The sequence below is a fragment of the Oncorhynchus clarkii genome, chromosome 2, assembly GCF_045791955.1.
Source record: "Oncorhynchus clarkii lewisi isolate Uvic-CL-2024 chromosome 2, UVic_Ocla_1.0, whole genome shotgun sequence".
Classification (NCBI taxonomy): domain Eukaryota; kingdom Metazoa; phylum Chordata; class Actinopteri; order Salmoniformes; family Salmonidae; genus Oncorhynchus; species Oncorhynchus clarkii.
The window spans coordinates 15,706,592-15,728,124 of record NC_092148.1 but is presented as its reverse complement, the minus strand read 5'-3'; the positions used below and the strand labels follow the sequence as shown (position 1 = coordinate 15,728,124).

Below are 21,533 nucleotides of genomic sequence, written 5' to 3'. Positions count from 1 at the left end.
ACACAATGTTAATCATTTAACCAAATATTTAGAAAAAGGCCTTCATTTCATTGAGTCTGTGAAGTAAGAAAGCACATGGAAAAAGTGGTAAGCAAGTTAGGTCCAAAAAACTGATTTTCACCAAGTCAAATGTATATATTGTGTTAGAGGTTTCATGACGCTTTCAAGGCATTACAGCTGGGATATGAGGTATCAACAGGGCCTGGCCTATGCTCAAAGTATTTTTAAAAGAACACAGTGTTTGCTAGGTGGTAAGCCTTTGTTGGAAGATGATTACAATGATTAAAAGACAAAAAGTGATTGTGATGAATTGTGTTTTTAAAAACGGTACTAGTGAGGTTTCATTCAGTCCAGAAATGTGTAGCCAGATTAACTTACCCTGTCCTGCAGCTCAACTTACCCCATATCTGGGGTAAGTTGTGCCAAGAAACCACTTTTCTAAAATAATTATAACATCCAGAAATATATGCAGATATACTATATTTCCCTTGGAGTGATGCTGAATTTAAAAAATGACTAAAATTACCCGACTCTCCTCTACTGTGAGAAACTGCTGATTATTTTGGGTATGCATCTGGGACCATTCGGAGTACAATAAAAAATATATATATTCAGTACCAGTCAAAAGTTTAGACACACCTACTCATTCCAGAGATTCTTTATTTGTACTATTTTCTACTTTGTAGAATAATAGTGACAACATCAAAACTATGAAATAACACATATGGAATCATGTAGTAAAAAAAAGAAGTGTTAAACAAATTAAAAATATTTTATATTTGAGATTCTGTGGGTGGAAGGTAGCCTAGTGGTTAGAGCGTTGGGTTGGACCAGTAACCGAAAGGTTGCTATATCGAATCCCCGAGCTAACAAGGTAAAAATCTGTCGTTCTGCCCCTGAACAAGTCAGTTAACCCCCTGTTCCTAGGCTGTCATTGTAAAGAAGAATTTGTCCTTAACATACTTGCCTAGTTAAATAAATAATAATATTCAAAGTAGCCACCCTTTGCCTTGATGACAGCTTTGCATGCTCTTAGCATTCTCTCAACCAGCTTCATGAGGTAATCACCTGGAATGCATTTCAATTAACATGTGTGCCTTGTTAATTTGTGAAATTTCTTTCCTTCTTAATGCGTTTCAGTCAAACAGTTGCGTTGTGACCAGGTAGGGGTGGTATACATAAGATAGCCCTATTTGGTAAAAGACCAAGTCCATAGTGGCAAATGCAGCTCAAAAAGGCAAAGAGAAACGAAAGTCCATCAATACTTTAAGACATGAAGGTTGGTCAATACGGAAAATTTCAAGAACTTTGAACGTTTCTTCAAGTGCAGTCGCAAAAAGCATCAAGCGCTATGATGAAACTGGAAGATCGCCACAGGAAAGGAAGACCCAGAGTTATCTCTGCTGCAGAGGATAAGTTCATTAGAGTTACCAGCCTCAGAAATTGCAGCCCAAATAAATGCTTCACAGAGTTCAAGTAACAGACACATCTCAACATCAACTGTTCAGAGGAGACTGTGTGAATCAGGCCTTCATGGTCGAATTGTGGCAAAGAAACCGCAATTCGACCATGAAGGCCTGATTCACAGTCACAGTCTCCTCTGAACAGTTGATGTTGAGATGTGTCTGTTACTAAAGGACAACAATAAGAAGAAGAGACTTGGTTGGGACAAGAAACACGAGCAATGAACATTAGATCAGTGGAAATCTGTTTTTTGGTCTGAGGAGTCAAAATGTGAGATTTTAGGTTCCAACCGCATGTCTTTGTGAGACGCAGAGTAGGTGAACAGATAATCTCCACATTTACGGTTCCCACTGTGAAGCATGGAGGAGGAGGTGTGATGATGTGGGGGTGCTTTGCTGGTAACATGGTCTGTGATTTATTTATAATTCAATACACACTTAACCAGCATGGTTACTACAGCATTCTGCAGCGATACGCCATCCCATCTGGTTTGCCCTTAGTGGGACTATCATTTGTTTTTCAACAGGACAATGACCCAAAACACACTTCCAGGCTGTGTAAGGGCTATTTGACAAAGGAGAGTGATGGAGTGCTGCATCAGATGACCTGGCCTCCACAATCACCCAACCTAAACCCAATTGAGATGGTTTGGGATGTGTTGGAAAGCAGAGTGAAAGAAAAGCAGCCAAAAAGTGCTCAGCATATGTGGGAACTCCTTCAAGATGTTTGGAAAAGCATTCCACGTGAAGCTGGTTGAGAGAATTCCAAGAGTGTGCAAAGCTGGTTGGCAAAGGTTGGCTACTTTGAAGAATCTAAAATCTATCTTGATTTGATTTGTTTAACACTTTTTTGTTTTTTCATAGTTGATGTCTTCACTATTAATCTACAATGTAGAAAATAGTAAATGCAAATAAAATGATGAGTAGGTGTGTTCAAAATTTTGACTGGTACTGTATATCTATGCTATTTGTCATCATATATCGTAAATAGGTCATTTTAAATATGTACACTTATTTCCGATTACATTTCCTAATCAGAAATTAACCTTTTTTTTACATTTTGAAATATCTCTACGCAACATAGAAAGACCTGATATCTAATAACAAAACAACAATGAATGAATTAATGACAAATATAATACATTTGAGGCGGAACCATTTAATCTTATTTTTCACCCACACAGACTGAGATAACTGATGCACCGGCAATGTCAAAGTTCTCACGTTATTAAGCGACCTCGGGGATGTATAAATGATCACATTAACATAATTTAAACGAGAATAACGGAAGATAACCTTCGTTAGAAACATCGGTTTACATTTTTGAAGGCCGGCTTGATTCCTTTTTTCTTTCTAGCTTCTTGTAGGCGTCGGAACTCGACAAGATGCGCGTCAACATTCAGATGTTGATATCCCATGGCCGGGTGGCCCGTAAAATGGGTCTCGGTCCAGAGTCGCGAATAAACATGCTTCGGAACATTCTTACCGGCCTCGTTCGACACGAGAGGATAGAGACCACCCGAGGCAGAGCAGACGAAGTTCGATTCTATGCTGAAAAGGTGAGGACATGTTACATGGTAACGTTACCTTTTTACGCAGCTCAAAAAAGTTGCTTCTCCAGTAATTCAAAGGCTGGCTGATGGCGATATTGAGTCGTTTCATCTTACCGTCCAAAAGGAATGTATGCAACCGGCTATACGCGTGTATACCCCTTCAGCCAATTAGACCAGGGGTGAAAAAATAGACTGCTCCAACCTGATTGGCAACACCCGGAACATGGCGAACATTGTGTTTCATAAAGAAAGTATTGTTACGACCCTGGGTTTATAAGCACGGAAATCGACCCTGCCGCAAGAGCATGCTTTTGCGGCACAGTCGATAGCGCGCCGGACCTCGGGCTAGAAGGTCGAGGGTTCGATACCTGCTCCCTGTCTGTTTCATTACATTGGTGTCAGAAGTGATCTGACCTTGCATCCACGACAGTGCGTGTGCTTGACCGGTGAGCGCGTTCCTGTAAGAGTTAGAGTCACAAGCTAGCGCGAGGACGCGCTCTTTGAAAAGGAAGGAGTAGTATAAGCGCGGAAATCGACCCTGCCGCACGAGCATGCTTTTGCGGCAGAGTCGATAGCGCGCCGAGCCCGAGGGTTCGAGACCTGCTCCCAGCTGTTTCATTACAGTATGTTTTTTTTTCCATCTTCTCGCCATTAAATCGAGTTAAGGAGGTAATCGACTCCTTTGCAACTTGAATGGAGAATATGTTATGTACAACCCGGTCCACAGGGGATATGAGTGTATAGCTGGCTACATAGATTCCCTTTGGACAGTAAGATGAAGCGACTCTATTGTCATCTGCCAGCCTTTGGGCTACTCCACTAGTTGACTAAACTCAACTCCCATTGTGAAGGAAGTTTCTGATGAACTATGGAGTTGTGAAATTCAGCTCTGACTACATTGATTTGCCCAAGATCAATAGTAAATTATGAAACGCTTACCGTGTACCTATGGTTGTCCTATGTAGATGTGTGCCTTTGTTTGCTGAAATCAATACTTTTTAATTTAACTCCATGGTTGTATTTGTTTGATTTAGTCAGCTACTTCTCCATCATCCCTGTTTAGTAGGCTACTGTGTAGTTTTGACAGCTTGTGACGTTGTTGACCAATGTGATGTTGTTTTGCAGTTGATTGACTATGCCAAGAAGGGAGACACTGACGAGAAAGCGATGAAAATGGCAAATTTCTGGCTCACAGTAAATGTTCTTTATGATCTTTGTTAGTATTTTAATGTACTCAGACCAAGTCAGACCGTCCCAATGTCCCCAGCATTGTTGTACTATTATCTACGAGGTTAATATGAGTGTGTTCCTAGATCTTTCAGTCAGTCAGCTGTCTCTCTCTCCTGTGGTTTAAGGAAAAGGATCTGATCCCAAAGCTCTTCAAGGTCCTGGCTCCCAGGTTTGAGACCCAGCCCAAAGCCTACACCCGCATGGCCCGCATTCCCAACAGGGAGAACCTGGACAAGGCTGCTATGGCCGTGCTGGAGTATAAAGGCAACCCGTTCCCACCTCTCCAGACCGCCAAACGAGACAATGAACTCACACTAATCAACCAGCTCCTCAAAGGCTACAGAGAACAGCGGGCACAGCAGGCAGCAGCCACGGTTGAGGCACAATGCAACCAGCCACACTGACATTACATGTATTACAGTTTTTAGATGTCTGGCTACAGTATTTGACTTTCTGTGGACCCCACAAAATAAATGTGATTGTTTGACAATGTTACGCGTTCTGTTTATGGCACTAATGTGAATTTAAGATGTGCTTAAATCAAACAGGTTTGATATGCTGTTATTATTCCCTCTACCGGTTCAGAAACATGTCCCCCAAACTTTTCATTATCATCATGGTTGATGTCTTGTTTTTAATCTCTCTGATGTTTATTCTGAATCAGTAGACAGTGGCAAATAGAGGCAGGATGTTTTATGAAAGCAACCACCTTCAGCCAGACATAATCACACACTCATCATGAGCTTTCCCATTCATTCTATTCATTTAGATTCAAACTGTCTTTTTATTAAGAGCTGCTGTAGAGGTTGGTTTTTACATACTGGTAACTACTTGCCAAAATTACCCCAAACCTATTGCAATTACATTCAATTGGACCGGCTATCCGTTCTCCTTTGCCACTTGCCTGTAAGCGCCCCAATTGTGAGGTTCCAGAAAAGTAATTGTACTGTACCAAGATGGAGTAGATGTTTTGGACGAATGCCCTTGCCCTTCTACATCACATTACACATTCACACTGTGGCCAAGGTATGAAAGAAACAGACCAGGCCTCTAGTAAAACCAACCATTTTAATTTGGCAAAAAGTGTATGTACAGCGTATTCAGAATATCCTAATTTGACACCATTAAAATGCATTCATTTCGAACAGTGCTTCAGTAATGTGCTCTTAACCAGACCCTTCTAAATACCCAGGAAGCTGTGCTGTTGTCTGTCATGCATATCAAACCCTCACTCATCACCCGTTGGTCTTCTACTTGTGTCTGTGTATAATAGACAAATACCATAGATAAGTTGATCATGCAGCTTGTTGTACAGGATGACTGGAACCTGTCTGTCAAAATCTATTCAGTCAAGTAATGGCATCCGTAACCATGGACAACAGTGGACTGTAATGGCAATAGAGACAAATATATAAACGCCTACAGAGACAACCTTTAGAACACCAGAACAATCTAATTCAAGTGTCATTCTTTTTTACAGACTACATTATACCTTTGACTGTATGTTCTCATGTACATAACATGTGCGGTACCAGTCTGACCAACCCAAGCCTACTCCAGACATTGTCTTTCTGTAGTAAAGGGCTATTAATTAAGCCATTAGAAACAGTCAATTAACCACCATTCTTTCTCCCACACCAAATGATTAAAGAGACTTGCATGTTTCATAGTCAGATATTAACAAGTTATAAATAAATAAAAATGTAATTGATTACTTCTATTTCTTAGAACAGGTGGTAAATTGGCCTTGACACAGTCTTGTGAATACCCCCCTCCCTCCCTTACATTGATATCATTAGGCTATTTCATTAATCAACTTAATATTATTCAGATCATGTACATTTTTTTATATGTCTGATAATGACACTTGATGACATTGATTAATATGAACATATCTACAGGTAACATTTGTATATTTGATACCGGAATATGATTGGATGTAGTGTGTGGATACATATGATCCAGATTAAAGCGCTAATCAAAGTCACTTTGAAATAAATGGTGGAACAGAAAACTAAGAGAAGGGGAACATTAAAGTGCTTCATGCAGGACAAACAGGACGTTGGTGCTACTACTTTCACAGTTACTCTAAAAGGTTTGCTTTAGTTGTTTATGGGCCCAGGACTTTTCATGGTCAGGAAGAACTACTGTTCCTACTTATGGATAAACAACAATGAGCCCCTCACGCAGTATCAGATCAGATGTACAACTTCACTGAGGGAAACGGCCAGACAGACAGACATGTACAGGTTTGACATGACATCATTACATACTAGTCGGGGGGGGGGGGGTGATTGTGAAGTTAGTTCACATCCTCGCTGGACAACTTTCCCTCCTTAAATCATGTGTCAAGGACGGAGGCTGAAATTGAAAGTAAAACAAGCTATAAGTATGATTTCTATGTAAAAAATAATAATTTAACTTTAAAACCACCCCTTTCCCTGTGCTCTATTGCATTAATACATTCACCAAGGTCTACATACATCAAGGAATTACATTCAGAGCAAGCTAATATCTTGCACTCCAGTGAAAACTGAACAGTAGTATTCTGAGTTAAAACAGTTGTCTGTGGACAGTATGACATAAGGTAACATAAGGTTCCAATAGAAATCGAGAAGAAGTGACATTAACACCTCGGTAGCCTATATGGTATGAAATATACACAGCTATTGTATAGTAGTTTGGTACAACAGGCACACGCACTGTATGAACACATGGAGTATAATCAGTTTAGAGACAGGGAGTACATGCTTGTTTTAGCCGTACCTCAGTGGTCCACAGTAAACTGAACATTGTACACTTAAACATCAGTATATCAACCCTATAACCTGGAGCAATCGACATATATAAGAATATAAATCATCCCAACATATTCTATATGGAGAAATTCTATATTTTGTGTTAACATCTGTCAAACATGAAGAAAAAAAATGTATGTTTCAGGATGTGAGTGAATATTTTACTCTTGTACAATGTAATGGCATGAGAATTGCAATGGTCACAGCATCACTTGGAATTCGACAATGTGGAAAAAAACATCCCTTTTGTAATATAATTTCTGCAACTATTTTAGAGTAATGGTAACTCATTCTCTTCAGTTATTTACACGTTTCCCTCAGCCCCTCCATTGATGCCTTATAAATTCTTGAATAAAAGTGTTCATTGGAGTTTTGTTCAGTCTCCACTGTGCGCTCCTATCATTCTATTGGTCAGACTACATCCACCCTGTCATCTCTCCCTCCCGGTGCCTCTCTCCCTGCTCATGTTCAAATATTTATTGCTTCTTTTTTTATTTTACAAGCTCAGCACTTTAACTCACAGCCATATCCTCTTCTTTTATTCAGCTTTTTTCCCATTCGGAGGTGAAAATGGGACAATTAGGATTTCCATTCCACATGTCTGCTTATAATGACTTCCCCTTCTCTTCCTCCTCATATCCCTCCCTCCTTCCCTCGTGGCTATACATAGCTTGACCTGTTTTATATGCTACCTGATCTTCACCTCCCTCTCAATCTTTCTCTCTGTGTCCCTCTTTCTTTCTCTCTGTCTGTCTCATGCCTTGGTGCCCATGCCCCCTCCCCCCTGCATGCTGAAGTACTCGGTGAAGTGGGAGGGGAGTTGTGGAGGGGGAGGGGGGGAGAGGCGGGTGGGCATGGGGGGAGGGAGTGGGGGGAAGGTGGGTAACGACAGGTCGGCCGTGGTGGTGATGATCTTATGCTCACTGTTCCTCTGCACTTCCTGTCCCTTCCGGGCCACCGTCTCCTCCACCGTCTTCACTGGGCCCTAAGAGAGAGGGAGGTAAAGGTTGAAATGTTAAAGGTCAAGCTGGGTTGTATGTGTCACAATGTCAGTTACCACATCCTTCTCTGACAACTTCCTCTGTGCTCTAACACCTCTGGAGTGTTACAGGGACTATATCGGACCTTAGTATCAGTTACTAGATCCTCCTCAGACCATACATCCACTCACCGACTGGATGGAGAACAGTTCTGTGAAGTTGGGCTGGGAGTCGCCCAGGAAGGAGCTGTTCCCATAGGCATGGTGGGGGAAACTCTCACTCGTCACACCCGCCTTCGGACTAGACAGTAGGATCCCGATCTGAGAGGTCCGCACGTGGTACGGGAAGTTCTTATTGGCCGCAGAGGGCCGAGTGATAGCCTGTGGCGAGGCAGGGAGGGGGGAGAGGGGACGGATGGGAGGAATGTATCATATTCAGAATATTGCCTGTTGCCTGTACAAATATTACCCTGTATTCTCCATACACTGATACACATTTCTTCACATATATGAACAGAACAGTATGTGTGTGAATGTGTCACTGACAAAGGACAGAGAGGCTCAGTCTGGTACAGAAGTCTGGGACCGAGAGGCTCAGTCTGGTACAGAAGTCTGGGACCGAGAGGCTCAGTCTGGTACAGAAGTCTGGGACCGAGAGGCTCAGTCTGGTACAGAAGTCTGGGACCGAGAGGCTCAGTCTGGTACAGAAGTCTGGGACCGAGAGGCTCAGTCTGGTACAGAAGTCTGGGACAGAGAGGCTCAGTCTGGTACAGAAGTCTGGGACTGAGAGGCTCAGTCTGGTATAGAAGTCTGGGACCGAGAGGCTCAGTCTGGTACAGAAGTCTGGGACAGAGAGGCTCAGTATGGTACAGAAGTCTGGGACAGAGAGGCTCAGTCTGGAAAACAGAAGTCTGGGACAGAGAGGCTCAGTCTGGTACAGAAGTCTGGGACAGAGAGGCTCAGTCTGGTACAGAAGTCTGGGACCGAGAGTCTCAGTCTGGTACAGATGTCTGGGACTGAGATGCTCAGTCTGGTATAGAAGTCTGGGTTTGGGAGGATACTAACGCAGAGGCCGATGAGGACAGAGAGATATGACTCACAGATATTAAAAGAGAGGTGAGTGTGTGCGTGCCTGCGTGTAGAGGGCAGGGGGTTACTAACGAGGCGGGCAATGAGGTCTTCGAGATAATTAACGTCAACAGTGAGGCAGTGTGTGTATGTGGGCGCACATGCATGCCTGTGTGTGAGTGTGTAGAGAGATGAAGGGTACTAACGAGGAATACGATGTGAGCATAGAGGTGGATTCCCAGTTGGATGCCGTTGACGATCTTCTCCCGTGCCCAGCGAGGGATGCCAAAGTTAGCTATCAGAGCCATGACGGGCACAGCGAAAAACCTGCCAGAGGGAGAGAGAGGAGAGAGAGATAATGAGGGAGAGAGATTATTAAGAGAGAGAGATAATGAGGGAGAGAGAGGAGAGAGAGATAATGAGGGAGAGAGATTATTAAGAGAGAGAGATAATGAGGGAGAGAGATTATTAAGAGAGAGAGATAATGAGGGAGAGAGAGGAGAGAGAGATAATGAGGGAGAGAGATTATTAAGAGAGAGAGATAATGAGGGAGAGAGATTATTAAGAGAGAGAGATAATGAGGGAGAGAGAGGAGAGAGAGATAATGAGGGAGAGAGATTATTAAGAGAGAGAGATAATGAGGGAGAGAGAGGAGAGAGAGATAATGAGGGAGAGAGATTATTAAGAGAGAGAGATAATGAGGGAGAGAGATTGAGATATGTAAAGGAAGGAAGGAGAAAAAATGAATATGGTGGAGTAGTGACAAAAGGAAACGAGAGGCGGAGGAGGACGGATTTAAGACGAGCATGCGAGAAGTGGAAGGATAAGGGAGACGGGGAGTTTATTGGGTGCAATGCTTTTTAGGGAATGAAGTTGATGAACCTGACAGAGAATAACTGCATGCAGAGAGTGAAGGGTTGTAGGGCTATGTCCTCTCACCAGAGTGTGTATGCCGTGAAGAAGGGGATGTAGAAGGGTTGTTTCTCAGGGTAGTGTTTGAGGGAGATCAGGACGGCGTAGCAGAACCACACGTAGGCCAGCAGCTGGAGACCCATCAGACCGTAGCCCGCCGGGCTGTCATATGCATACAGCACCTCACCTGGGTCAAAGAACTGAGACACACACACACTTACAACGTCATACAACCACTCTAATGGACCGCACCCTACTAATCAACCTACTAACTTTACCCTCAAATAGCAGAGAGGTGTATTACAATACGTTCCCCAGCATGTGTTGTAACAGCCTGTGGATTGCTGACATGTTGGGATGTGAAATCTACTCGTTTTTGTTGGTGAGTGTGTCTACAAATGTGTGCGTATGTGTGTGTATGTTTGTTTGTGTGTGTGTGTGTGTGTGTCCGCGTCATTGACACTTCTCTACAACTGGGTCATTGACAGTGCCTCTGCTTGCGGGCTATGTATTCAGTTTCACAGGCCAGAGACTGGATATCATTGGTCAAACAGGGTAACCATGCCCGAGACCTGAAGACTAGCTCCTAGAGCAAATACCTAGACTTCAACTCAGTAGGCTAACATAGTGTTGTGGGACACAGGAATCCCCGGTTGAAACTTAGACCGTCATACACTGGCCCTTCACGTATAGCATGGACAGTAGGAGTGTAGCAGCAGCAGTTCTGTAGTGTAGACTGCAGTACCTCTGCCTCGTATATGAAGAGGATGATATAGGTGACGGTGTAGACTGTCATGTAGATGGACAGCTTGACAGATCCACTGTGGCTGATCCTCGCCCTGACAGAGACGGATACACACAGGGGGGTTAGCTTTCACACAGACAGATGAATACACACACATACTCTCCTCCTGCAAACAGAGATGGATTTCCTCACCCACGTATGCGCACTCACACACACGGTTGGCCACATATTCCCTCTTTATGGTGAAGTGTAGTCAGGCAGCTTATCTAAATGGCTATTCATCACCACATTTAAGAGACGTAGCAATAATGACAAAGTCTGCTCTAATAAAGTCACAGCTACTATACTGTATGAGATAGTGAGAGAGAAAGGGAGAAAGACAGAGGGCAATGAGAGAGGAGCAGAGCGGGAAGAGAAAGAGAAACAGGGAAAGTAGAGTGAGAGCAAGTGAGAAAGACAGAGAGAGACTGGGCTACTGGTACGAGTTAGAAGGAGTAAGACAGAGAGAGACTGGGCTACTGGTACGAGTTAGAAGGAGTAAGACAGAGAGAGACTGGGCTACTGGTACAAGTTAGAAGGAGTAAGACAGAGAGAGACTGGGCTCCTGGTACGAGTTAGAAGGAGTAGGACAGAGAGAGACTGAGCTCCTGGTATGAGTTATAAGGAGTATGACAGAGAAAGACTGGGCTGCCGGTACGAGTTAGAAGGAGTACGACAGAAAGAGACTGGGCTACTGGTACGAGTTAGAAGGAGTAAGACAGAGAGAGACTGGGCTACTGGTACGAGTTAGAAGGAGTACGACAGAAAGAGACTGGGCTACTGGTACGAGTTAGAAGGAGTACGACAGAAAGAGACTGGGCTACTGGTACGAGTTAGAAGGAGTAAGACAGAGAGAGACTGGGCTACTGGTACGAGTTAGAAGGAGTAAGACAGAGAGAGACTGGGCTACTGGTTACGAGTTAGAAGGAGTAAGACAGAGAGAGACTGGGCTACTGGTACGAGTTAGAAGGAGTAAGACAGAGAGAGTGGCTGGAGGATCCTGAGTAAGCAGTGAACCTGTAATCCAGACAAGCAGTTAGACTGACATGTCCCCTAGGGTAGAGGGTGTTATTAAGGCTGGGACAGCTACTGTAGCTCTGACCCTGAGACCATAGGTGAGATGGCCTGAGACACACACACAAACACACTCCCTACCTGGTGACAGTGAAGCCTTTTCCCAGCAGGATCAGCATCAGCAGGAACACCAGGAAACTGACAGAGAACAGTAATTTCCCTGGAGAGAGAGAGAGAGATGGCGAGAATGAGGGAAGAAAATGAGAACCCCACAGAGAGTGAAAGAAAGGTTACTGTAAGTAGGTTATATTATCTGAATATGTAACATCATACCATAACCTAAAATCAGGTCACTCACTCACTCCAGTACACGCTCACACACACTTGCAACACACACCCAAATAAGGACACACACATCTTCTCGTGTGCACTCTCTTACACTGCATGGGTTGTGTGGGAAAGTTTCTGCATTTCGTCCTTTATCAGGGTGTTTCTGGATTACATCCTTTATCAGGGTGTTTCTGCATTACATCCTTTATCAGGGTGTTTCTGGATTACATCCTTTATCAGGGTGTTTCTGGATTACATCCTTTATCAGGGTGTTTCTTCATTACATCCTTTATCAGGGTGTTTCTGGATTACATCCTTTATCAGGGTGTTTCTTCATTACATCCTTTATCAGGGTGTTTCTGGATTACATCCTTTATCAGGGTGTTTCTGCATTACATCCTTTATCAGGGTGTTTCTTCATTACATCCTTTATAAGGGTGTTTCTGCATTACATCCTTTATCAGGGTGTTTCTGGATTACATCCTTTATCAGGGTGTTTCTTCATTACATCCTTTATCAGGGTGTTTCTGGATTACATCCTTTATCAGGGTGTTTCTGGATTACATCCTTTATCAGGGTGTTTCTTCATTACATCCTTTATCAGGGTGTTTCTGGATTACATCCTTTATCAGGGTGTTTCTGCATTACATCCTTTATCAGGGTGTTTCTGCATTACATCCTTTATCAGGGTGTTTCTGGATTACATCCTTTATCAGGGTGTTTCTGCTTTACATCCTTTATCAGGGTGTTTCTGCATTACATCCTTTATCAGGGTGTTTCTGGATTACATCCTTTATCAGGGTGTTTCTTCATTACATCCTTTATCAGGATGTTTCTGGATTACATCATTTATCAGGGTGTTTCTGCATTACATTATTTATCAGGGTGATTCTGCATTACATCCTTTATCCGGGTGTTTCTGCATTACATCCTTTATCAGGGTGTTTCTGCTTTACATCCTTTATCAGGGTGTTTCTGCATTACATCCTTTATCAGGGTGTTTCTGCATTACATCCTTTATCAGGGTGTTTCTTCATTACATCCTTTATCAGGGTGCTTCTGCATTACATCCTTTATCAGGGTGTTTCTGCATTACATCCTTTATCAGGGTGTTTCTTCATTACATCCTTTATCAGGGTGTTTCTGCATTACATCCTTTATCAGGGTGTTTCTGCATTACATCCTTTATCCGGGTGTTTCTGCATTACATCCTTTATCAGGGTGTTTCTTCATTACATCCTTTATCAGGGTGTTTCTTCATTACATCCTTTATCAGGGTGTTTCTTCATTACATCCTTTATCAGGGTGTTTCTGCATTACATCCTTTATCAGGGTGTTTCTGCATTACATCCTTTATCCGGGTGTTTCTGCATTACATCCTTTAACAGGGTGTTTCTGCATTAAATCCTTTATCAGGGTGTGTCTGCATTACATCCTTTATCAGGGTGTTTCTGGATGACAGGGTGTTTCTGCATTTCATCCTTTATCAGGGTGTTTCTGCATTACATCCTTTATCAGGGTGTTTCTTCATTACATCCTTTATCAGGGTGTTTCTGCATTACATCCTTTATCAGGGTGTTTCTGCATTACATCCTTTATCAGGGTGTTTCTGCATTACATCCTTTATCAGGGTGTTTCTGCATTACATCCTTTATCAGGGTGTTTCTGCATTACATCCTTTATCAGGGTGTTTCTGGATGACATCTATTATCAGGGTGTTTCTGCATTACATCCTTTATTAGGGTGTTTGTGATGATCATGCTCACCCATTATCTTGAGACTGCCGTTGCCCACTCCATCTCTGGCATACAGGCCCCAGTAGATACAGTGGAACAGAAGGCTGACAACTGAGGGGAGGAGGAGGGAGGAGAGGGAGAGACAGAGATAGGGATATTTCACTGTTCTGCACTGCAGAGCTGCATATAGCAGCAGCAGTCCTATCCTACACAGAGTCAGGGAGCTATCTGTATGGTGCTGAAGCAGTGGTTAATATCTATGATAATCAGAAGGAGTCATTACCATGTCTGAGATGCCAACAACTGCAGTGTGTGAGTCAGGTTGCGATGCTGCTGCAATCGGCTGTGAGTGTGAGTGTGAGTGAGATAGAGATAGAGATAGAGATAGATAGAGAGAGCGAGAGAGCGAGAGAGCGAGCGAGCGAGCGAGAGAGAGAGAGAGAGATGTGGTCCACACTCACCCTCTACACCAGCCGCAGTCATAAACATCTTATATGTCGTATGGAGAAGCTGCCTTCCCTTCAGATTATCTAGGAGAGATAGAGAAAGATAGAGAGACAAATAAAGAGATATATGAAGAGGAGAGAGATATGAAGAGAGAGAGACAGATGAAGAGGAGAGAGATATGAAGAGAGAGAGAGACAGATGAAGAGGAGAGAGATATGAAGAGGAGAAAGGAGAGACAGATGAAGAGGAGAGAGATATGAAGAGGAGTGAGAGAGAGAGACAGATGAAGAGGAAAGAGAGAGACAGATGAAGAGGAGAGAGATATGAAGAGGAGCGAGAGAGAGAGAGAGATGAAGAGGAGAGAGATATGAAGGGGAAAGAGAGAGACAGATGAAGAGGAGAGAGATATGAAGAGGAGCGAGAGAGAGAGACAGATGAAGAGGAGAGAGATATGAAGAGGAGCGAGAGAGAGAGAGATGAAGAGGAGAGAGATATGAAGAGGAGCGAGAGAGAGAGAGAGAGATGAAGAGGAGAGAGATATGAAGAGGAAAGAGAGACAGATGACGAGGAGAGAGATATGAAGAGGAGCGAGAGAGAGAGACAGATGAAGAGGAGAGAGATGAAGAGGAGCGAGAGCGACAGATGAAGAGGAGAGAGATATGAAGAGGAAAGAGAGACAGATGACGAGGAGAGAGATATGAAGAGGAGCGAGAGAGAGAGACAGATGAAGAGGAGAGAGATGAAGAGGAGCGAGAGCGACAGATGAAGAGGAGAGAGATATGAAGAGGAGCGAGAGCGACAGATGAAGAGGAGAGAGATGAAGAGGAGCGAGAGAGAGAGACAGATGAAGAGGAGAGAGATATGAAGAGGAGCGAGAGCGACAGATGAAGAGGAGAGAGATATGAAGAGGAAAGAGCGAGACATGAAAAAGAAAAGAGAGCAGTGGGTTAGAGGGGAAAGATGCAGTGACAGAGACACAAAAACAGAGATGGTAATGTAAAGAGAAGGATAGGGAATGAGAGGGAGGGGAGTGGTGTATTAGGCATTAGTATGTGCCGCAGGAGTCTGTGTGTTTGTAGACACATGGGCTGTATTATCTGAGGAGATACTCTCCATATTGTAACTCTGTCACATCTGCCTTCCCTTCATCTGCCCCACTTTACTTTCCCCGGCTACATGTTCAGCCCTAATGACAAGTTCCTCCACCAGAGAGGGGCCACTCTTCCCTCATTCCAGAAAGACATGCCCCCATGACTCCAAAATGACAAGCTCTATTCCTCTACTCTTTGTCTTCATTCCAGAAAGGCAGGCGCTTTTCACACCCCTTCCCTCCTCCCAGAAAGGACTAGCACTTAAGGCTAGTGTAATTCTGACGTTTGGTGCATTGATGCATTAATGCCAATGAGACATTTGTGTGAAGATGGGAGTTAAGAGCAGAGATCTCAGGTTAGGATTGGCTGCTAAGAGCTTTTCTGGTGTGAGGAAGACGAGATCTGATGTTGTTCCTCAGGCACTTACAGGCAAAATAACATGAGAGGATGAAGACCAGGGAGAAGATAACCAGGAACGTGATGTCAGTTTCCAGGATCCCTGAGAATAGAGGCATGCGGTTAGGGAGAGGTAGAGAGAGGTAGAGAAATGGAGTGCGAAAGCAAGAGAGAGAGAGAGAAATGGGGAGCGAAAGTGAAAGAGAGAGGCAGATAGAGGGTGTGAGATGGTGATGAGAGAGGGGGAGGGAGGGAGAGGAACAGAGAGAGTGACAGAAAGAGAGAGAGGCACATAGAGGGTGTGAGATGGTGATGAGAGAGGGGGAGGGAGGGAGAGGAACAGAGAGGGTGACAGAAAGAGAGAGAGGCACATAGAGGGTGTGAGATGGTGATGAGAGAGGGGGAGGGAGGGAGAGGAACAGAGAGAGTGACAGAAAGAGAGAGAGGCACATAGAGGGTGTGAGATGGTGATGAGAGAGGGGGAGGGAGGGAGAGGAACAGAGAGGGTGACAGAAAGAGAGAGAGGCACATAGAGGGTGTGAGATGGTGATGAGAGAGGGGGAGGGAGGGAGAGGAACAGAGAGAGTGACAGAAAGAGAGAGAGGCACATAGAGGGTGTGAGATGGTGATGAGAGAGGGGGAGGGAGGGAGAGGAACAGAGAGGGTGACAGAAAGAGAGAGAGGCACATAGAGGGTGTGAGATGGTGATGAGAGAGGGGGAGGGAGGGAGAGGAACAGAGAGGGTGACAGAAAGAGAGATATTAATATTGTCCTTTTCTAAACTGCGTTTCCTTTTTACCCATTCCGCTCATGTTAATCCATCATCATTAATTCATTCATCCATTCCTTCGTTGTAATAATTTGTTCATTTTAATATGCTTTATTGGCCGTGTTAAATAGTGTTGGACGAGCCATTAACGTTCATTCTGTAATCTGTGTCATTCTCACCAAACTCGTCTGCAGAGAAATGCTGTGTCCAGAAAGACTGGCCATTGGTCAGCTTCATCTCATACTCCAGCTGCAAACCTTCCCCCTGAGACACAGAGACGGAGAGGGAGAGAGAGAGACAGAGGAAGAGAGCGGGGAGTTAGATGGAGCGACAGTGAGTGCACAAAGAGCTCATTTCACAGAGAGGAGTTCAAAGCCTCTGGAGTTTGTGTTGTTGTGCTGTAAGTGAGAGAAAAAAACCTTTGATTTCATCTGCCAGCCAAGACTCGATCTCAGTACCTCCATCAGAAGAGTGAGGAGCATGAACCGTGCACTGTCACAAAATCAATACTAGCCAGGCAGGACTGGGAGAGAGGGAGAGAGAACTTGAGAGACAGAACAGTGAGAGGAGACAGGCAGGACTGGGAGAGAAGGAAAGAGACAGAACAGTGAGAGGAGACAGACAGGACTGGGAGAGAAGGAAAGAGACAGAACAGTGAGAGGAGACAGACAGGACTGGGTTGGAGGGAGAGAGACAGAGAACAGTGAGAAGAGACAGACAGGACTGGGAGAGAAGGAAAGAGACATAGAACAGTGAGAGGAGACAGGCAGGACTGGGAGAGAAGGAAAGAGACAGAGAACAGTGAGAGGAGACAGACAGGACTGGGAGAGAAGGAAAGAGACAGAACAGTGAGAGGAGACAGACAGGACTGGGAGAGAAGGAGAGAGACAGAGAGCAGTGAGAAAGGACAGACAGGCCTGGGAGAGACAGAGAGCAGTGAGAGGAGACAGACAGGACTGGGTTGGAGGGAGAGAGACAGAGAGCAGTGAGAAGAGATAGGCAGGACTGGGTTGGAGGGAGAGAAACAGAGAGCAGTGAGAAGAGACAGACAGGACTGGGAGAGAAGGAGAGAGACAGAGAGCAGTGAGAAGAGAGACAGGACTGGGTTGGAGGAAGAGAGACAGAGAGCAGTGAGAAGAGACAGACAGGACTTGGTTGGAGGGAGAGAGACAGAGCAGTGAGAAGAGAGACAGGACTGAGTTGGAGGGAGAGAGACAGAGCAGTGAGAAGAGACAGACAGAGCAGTGAGAGGAGACAGACAGGTTCTGGGTTGGAGGGAGAGGGACAGAGCAGTGAGAGGAGACAGACAGGACTGGGAGAGAAGGAGGAAGACAGAGAGCAGTGAGAAGAGAGACAGGACTGGGAGAGAAGGAGAGAGACAGAGAGCAGTGAGAAGAGAGACAGGACTGGGAGAGAAGGAGAGAGACAGAGAGCAGTGAGAAGAGACAGACAGGACTGGGAGAGAAGGAAAGAGACAGAGAGCAGTGAGAGGAGACAGACAGGACTGGGAGAGAAGGAGGAAGACAGAGAGCAGTGAGAGGAGAGACAGGACTGGGAGAGAAGGAGGAAGACAGAGAGCAGTGAGAGGAGACAGACAGGACTGGGAGAGAAGGAGGAAGACAGAGAGCAGTGAGAGGAGACAAACAGGACTGGGAGAGAAGGAGGAAGACAGAGAGCAGTGAGAGGAGACAAACAAGACTGGGAGAGAAGGAGAAAGACAGAGAGCAGTGAGAGGAGACAAACAGGACTGGGAGAGAAGGAGGAAGACAGAGAGCAGTGAGAGGAGACAAACAAGACTGGGAGAGAAGGAGAAAGACAGAGAGCAGTGAGAGGAGAAAGTGACACAGAGAAAGAAGGCCAGAGTAAAGGAGAGATTCAAAGAGTGGGTGAACAAGAAAGAGTAAAAATGAGAGAAAGAGGTGAAGAGAAAGACAGAGAGAGTGACAGATGCTCCAGAGATAGTAAGAAATGAGAGAGTGGAAAGCGTGTATTATATTGGCAGTGTGCAGACGAGGTAAGGCTGAGTGAGATGGGGAGAGTCCCTGGGGCCATGTGGGCCGGATACAGAGTTTTAGCTTCAGTCCTACACCATTAGGCATCATGTCCGTCAACAGCCCTCCACTTGCTGCCGTGACAACACAACACACTCTCCAGGAAACATCCACTTCAATCCTGTCTGTCCCTCTTCACAAACACTCACTCTCTACTAACATCACTACACTGCCAGTCAGTGTGTGGATACACTGGCCCTGCAACTACACACACACATACAGGTGCAGACACTTGCGACACACACTTGTGCATCGATATGCCCACACAAAAGCATGCAAGCACACATACAGACAAGATCTACACTGAGTATACCAAACATTAGGAACACCTTCCTAATATTGAGTTGTACCCTCAGCCCCCCCCTCTCAATTCGTTGAGGCATGGGCTCTACAAGGTGTCGAAAGCTTTCCACAGGGATGCAGGCCCATGTTGACTCCAATGATTCCCACAGTTGTGTCACGTTGGCTGGATGTCTTTAGGGTGGTGAACCATTCTTGATACACACAGGAAACTGTTGAGCGTGAAAAACCCTGCACAATCAATTTTTGCCTTCTGAATGGCACACAATCCATGTCTCAATTGTCTCAAGGCTTAAAAATCCTTTAACCTGTCTCCTCCCCTTCATCTATACTGATTGAAGTGGATTTAACAACTGACATCAATAAGGGATCATAGCTTTCACCTGGATTCACCTGGTCAGTCTGTCATGGAAAGAGCGGGTGTTCTTAATGTTTTGTACACTCAGTGTATGTTAATCTGTGAGTATATTTGTTGTGTGTGGGGGGGGGGGGGGGGGTTGTGTGTATACGTGTGCGGGCGGTGTGTGTCATCAGAGTAACAAGCCATCAGTGAGAAGTGAAAGGTCAGTGCTCACCCCACACTTGCTGAGAGCGATGTACCACCATCTCTCCCTCACCGAGCGGAAACTACGACCTCCCACACAACTCAGCACCTCCTCATCTCCCTCTCCTTCCACCTTAGAGACAGAGACAGCAGAAACAGACAGAAGAGAGAGTTGATATATTAAGAGAAGACGCTCACACACTCAAAAACACATTGAATCAACACATTTCCAAAGAGGGAGTTACACCCAGACCCCTCTGTCTCACATACACACACTCCTCACACCTCAAAATAGCTATTTTAGTTCAAAACTAAAAACAACCACAGTCCCATAGGCAAACATACAAGACAAGCCCACATATACAGTGCCTTCAGAAAGTGTTAATACCACTTGACATATTACATTTAGTTGTGTTACAGACTGAATTAAAAATGGTTACCAGTCTCCCAGTCTTACCAGTCTCCCAGTCTTACCAGTCTCCCAGTCTTACCAGTCTCCCAGTCTTACCAATCTCCCAGTCTTACCAATCTCCCAGTCTTACCAATCTCCCAGTCTTACCAATCTCCCAGTCTTACCAGTCTCCCAGTCTTACCAGTCTCCCAGTCTTACCAGTCTCCCAGTCTTACCAGTCTCCCAGTCTTACCAGTCTCCCAGTCTTACCAATCTCCCAGTCTTACCAATCTCCCAGTCTTACCAATCTCCCAGTCTTACCAATCTCCCAGTCTTACCAATCTCCCAGTCTTACCAGTCTCCCAGTCTTACCAGTCTCCCAGTGCCTGCCACTGAAAAGCATCCCCATGGCATGAGTCTGACATCACCATGCTTCACAGTAGGTGTTAGACGGGTGATGAGTTGTGCCTGGTTCTCCAGACGTAGCACTTTGCATTCAGGCAAAATAGTTCCATTTTTATCTCAGACTTTTTGTCTCATAGAATCTTTTGTCTTATGATCTCAGTCTTTCATGTGCCTTTTTGTAAACTAGAGTTGTGCTGTCATGTGCCTTTTTCTCAGGAGTGGCTTCCGTCTGGCCACGCCCTCTAAACCCAGATTGGTGAAATGCTGTAGAACCTTCAAACTCAACTCTGGACCTCAAAGCCAGTTCCAATGCATTTTTTTCTTATTTTCCTTTAATCATGGACTGATTTAGACCTGGGACACCAAGCGGGTAAAATTAATTATCAGGTAGAACAGAAAACCAGCAGGCCCAGGACCCCGTAGGGGAAGAGTTGAATACCCCTGCTGTAGAGAGTTGTCCTTCTGGCAGGTTCTCCCATCTCAGCCAAGGAACTCGGTAGTTCTGTCAGAGTGGTCAATGGGTTTTTGGTCTCCTCCCTGACCAAGGTCCTTCTTGCCCGATTGCTCAGTTTGGTTGGACAGCCTGCTCTAGGCAGAGTCTGGGTAGATCCATATTTTTTGTAGACCAGTGTACTCTTGGAACCTTTCAACACTAGAAATAGTTTTATACCCTTGCCCAGATATATGCCTCATCACTATTCTCTCTTGGAGCTCTGCGGACAGTTCCCTGGACTTCATGGTATAGTTTTTGCTCTGTCATGCACTGTCAACTGTGGGATCTTATACAGAAAGGTGCATTTCTAAATCATGTCCAAACTATTTTATTGGCCACAGGTGGACTCCAATCAAGTTGTAGCAACATCTCAAGTATGATCAGAGGAAACGGAATGTGCCTGAACTCAGTTTGGAGTGTCATAGCAAAGGGGTGTGATATTTCATTTTCAATAAATTTACAAAACATTTCTAAAAACATGTTTTCACTTTGTCATTATGTGGTATGTGTGTATTTTTATATTTAATCTATTTCATTTTGAATTCAGGCTGTAACACAACAAAATGTGGAATAAGTCAATGGGTATGAATACTTTCTGAAGGCACTGTATAAGACAGAGAGCTGTGGAGGTTGTCCATGTTCTTACCACACAGCCAGACCAGGTGTAGCGCGTGGTCAGGTTGATAACCTGGTTATTCTCTGGTCTCAACACCGCCTCCTTCTGGTAGCAGTCCTGCGGTCAAGAAATACGGTCAAGAATAATAAAGAAACTGTGTCAT

The 21,533-nt window shown here is 44.6% G+C and overlaps 2 protein-coding genes across 6 annotated transcripts in view; one reads left to right on the top strand and one right to left on the bottom strand.

The window, feature by feature from the left end:
- Positions 1 to 2,637: 2,637 nt before the first annotated feature.
- Positions 2,638 to 4,741, top strand: LOC139422694 (large ribosomal subunit protein bL17m-like). Of its 2 annotated transcripts, XM_071173920.1 has the most exons (3): positions 2,638 to 3,022; positions 4,142 to 4,210; positions 4,372 to 4,741. In XM_071173920.1, exons 1-3 carry the CDS (start codon positions 2,849 to 2,851, stop codon positions 4,648 to 4,650), a joined length of 522 nt encoding a protein of 173 aa, XP_071030021.1. In that variant the 5' UTR covers positions 2,638 to 2,848; the 3' UTR covers positions 4,651 to 4,741. The 2 variants fall into 2 exon arrangements, with proteins under 2 accessions (XP_071030021.1, XP_071030030.1); XM_071173929.1 differs by lacking the exon at positions 4,142 to 4,210 and having other exon boundaries at positions 2,652 to 3,022.
- A 554-nt stretch (positions 4,742 to 5,295) lies between these two features.
- The window catches only part of LOC139422679 (transmembrane protein 145-like), a 31,989-nt gene continuing 15,751 nt past the window's right edge, over positions 5,296 to 21,533 (bottom strand). The window contains exons 4-16 of one of the 4 annotated variants that reach the window (XM_071173906.1): positions 21,401 to 21,487; positions 19,497 to 19,598; positions 16,750 to 16,834; positions 15,833 to 15,904; positions 14,329 to 14,397; positions 13,898 to 13,978; positions 11,943 to 12,021; positions 10,749 to 10,842; positions 10,031 to 10,203; positions 9,298 to 9,418; positions 8,216 to 8,404; positions 7,969 to 8,029; positions 5,296 to 6,607 (exon numbers count right to left, since the gene is read on the bottom strand). In XM_071173906.1, coding sequence (XP_071030007.1) covers positions 6,588 to 6,607; positions 7,969 to 8,029; positions 8,216 to 8,404; positions 9,298 to 9,418; positions 10,031 to 10,203; positions 10,749 to 10,842; positions 11,943 to 12,021; positions 13,898 to 13,978; positions 14,329 to 14,397; positions 15,833 to 15,904; positions 16,750 to 16,834; positions 19,497 to 19,598; positions 21,401 to 21,487 — 1,233 coding nt within the window. In that variant the 3' untranslated portion in view covers positions 5,296 to 6,587. Of the gene's footprint in view, positions 8,030 to 8,215; positions 8,405 to 9,297; positions 9,419 to 10,030; positions 10,204 to 10,748; positions 10,843 to 11,942; positions 12,022 to 13,897; positions 13,979 to 14,328; positions 14,398 to 15,832; positions 15,905 to 16,749; positions 16,835 to 19,496; positions 19,599 to 21,400; positions 21,488 to 21,533 lie in introns of all 4 variants that reach the window. The other 3 variants (XM_071173881.1, XM_071173887.1, XM_071173896.1) reach the window with 3 other exon arrangements.

What these genes read in the sequence shown, in the direction of transcription:
- LOC139422694 (XM_071173920.1), top strand. Translation starts at nt 2,849, where the DNA reads ATGCGCGTCAACATTCAGATGTTGATATCCCATGGCCGGGTGGCCCGT. An exon ending in TTCGATTCTATGCTGAAAAG is followed by an intron (nt 3,023 to 4,141) that starts GTGAGGACATGT and finishes GTTGTTTTGCAG; the next exon opens with TTGATTGACTATGCCAAGAA. An exon ending in TGGCAAATTTCTGGCTCACA is followed by an intron (nt 4,211 to 4,371) that starts GTAAATGTTCTT and finishes CTGTGGTTTAAG; the next exon opens with GAAAAGGATCTGATCCCAAA.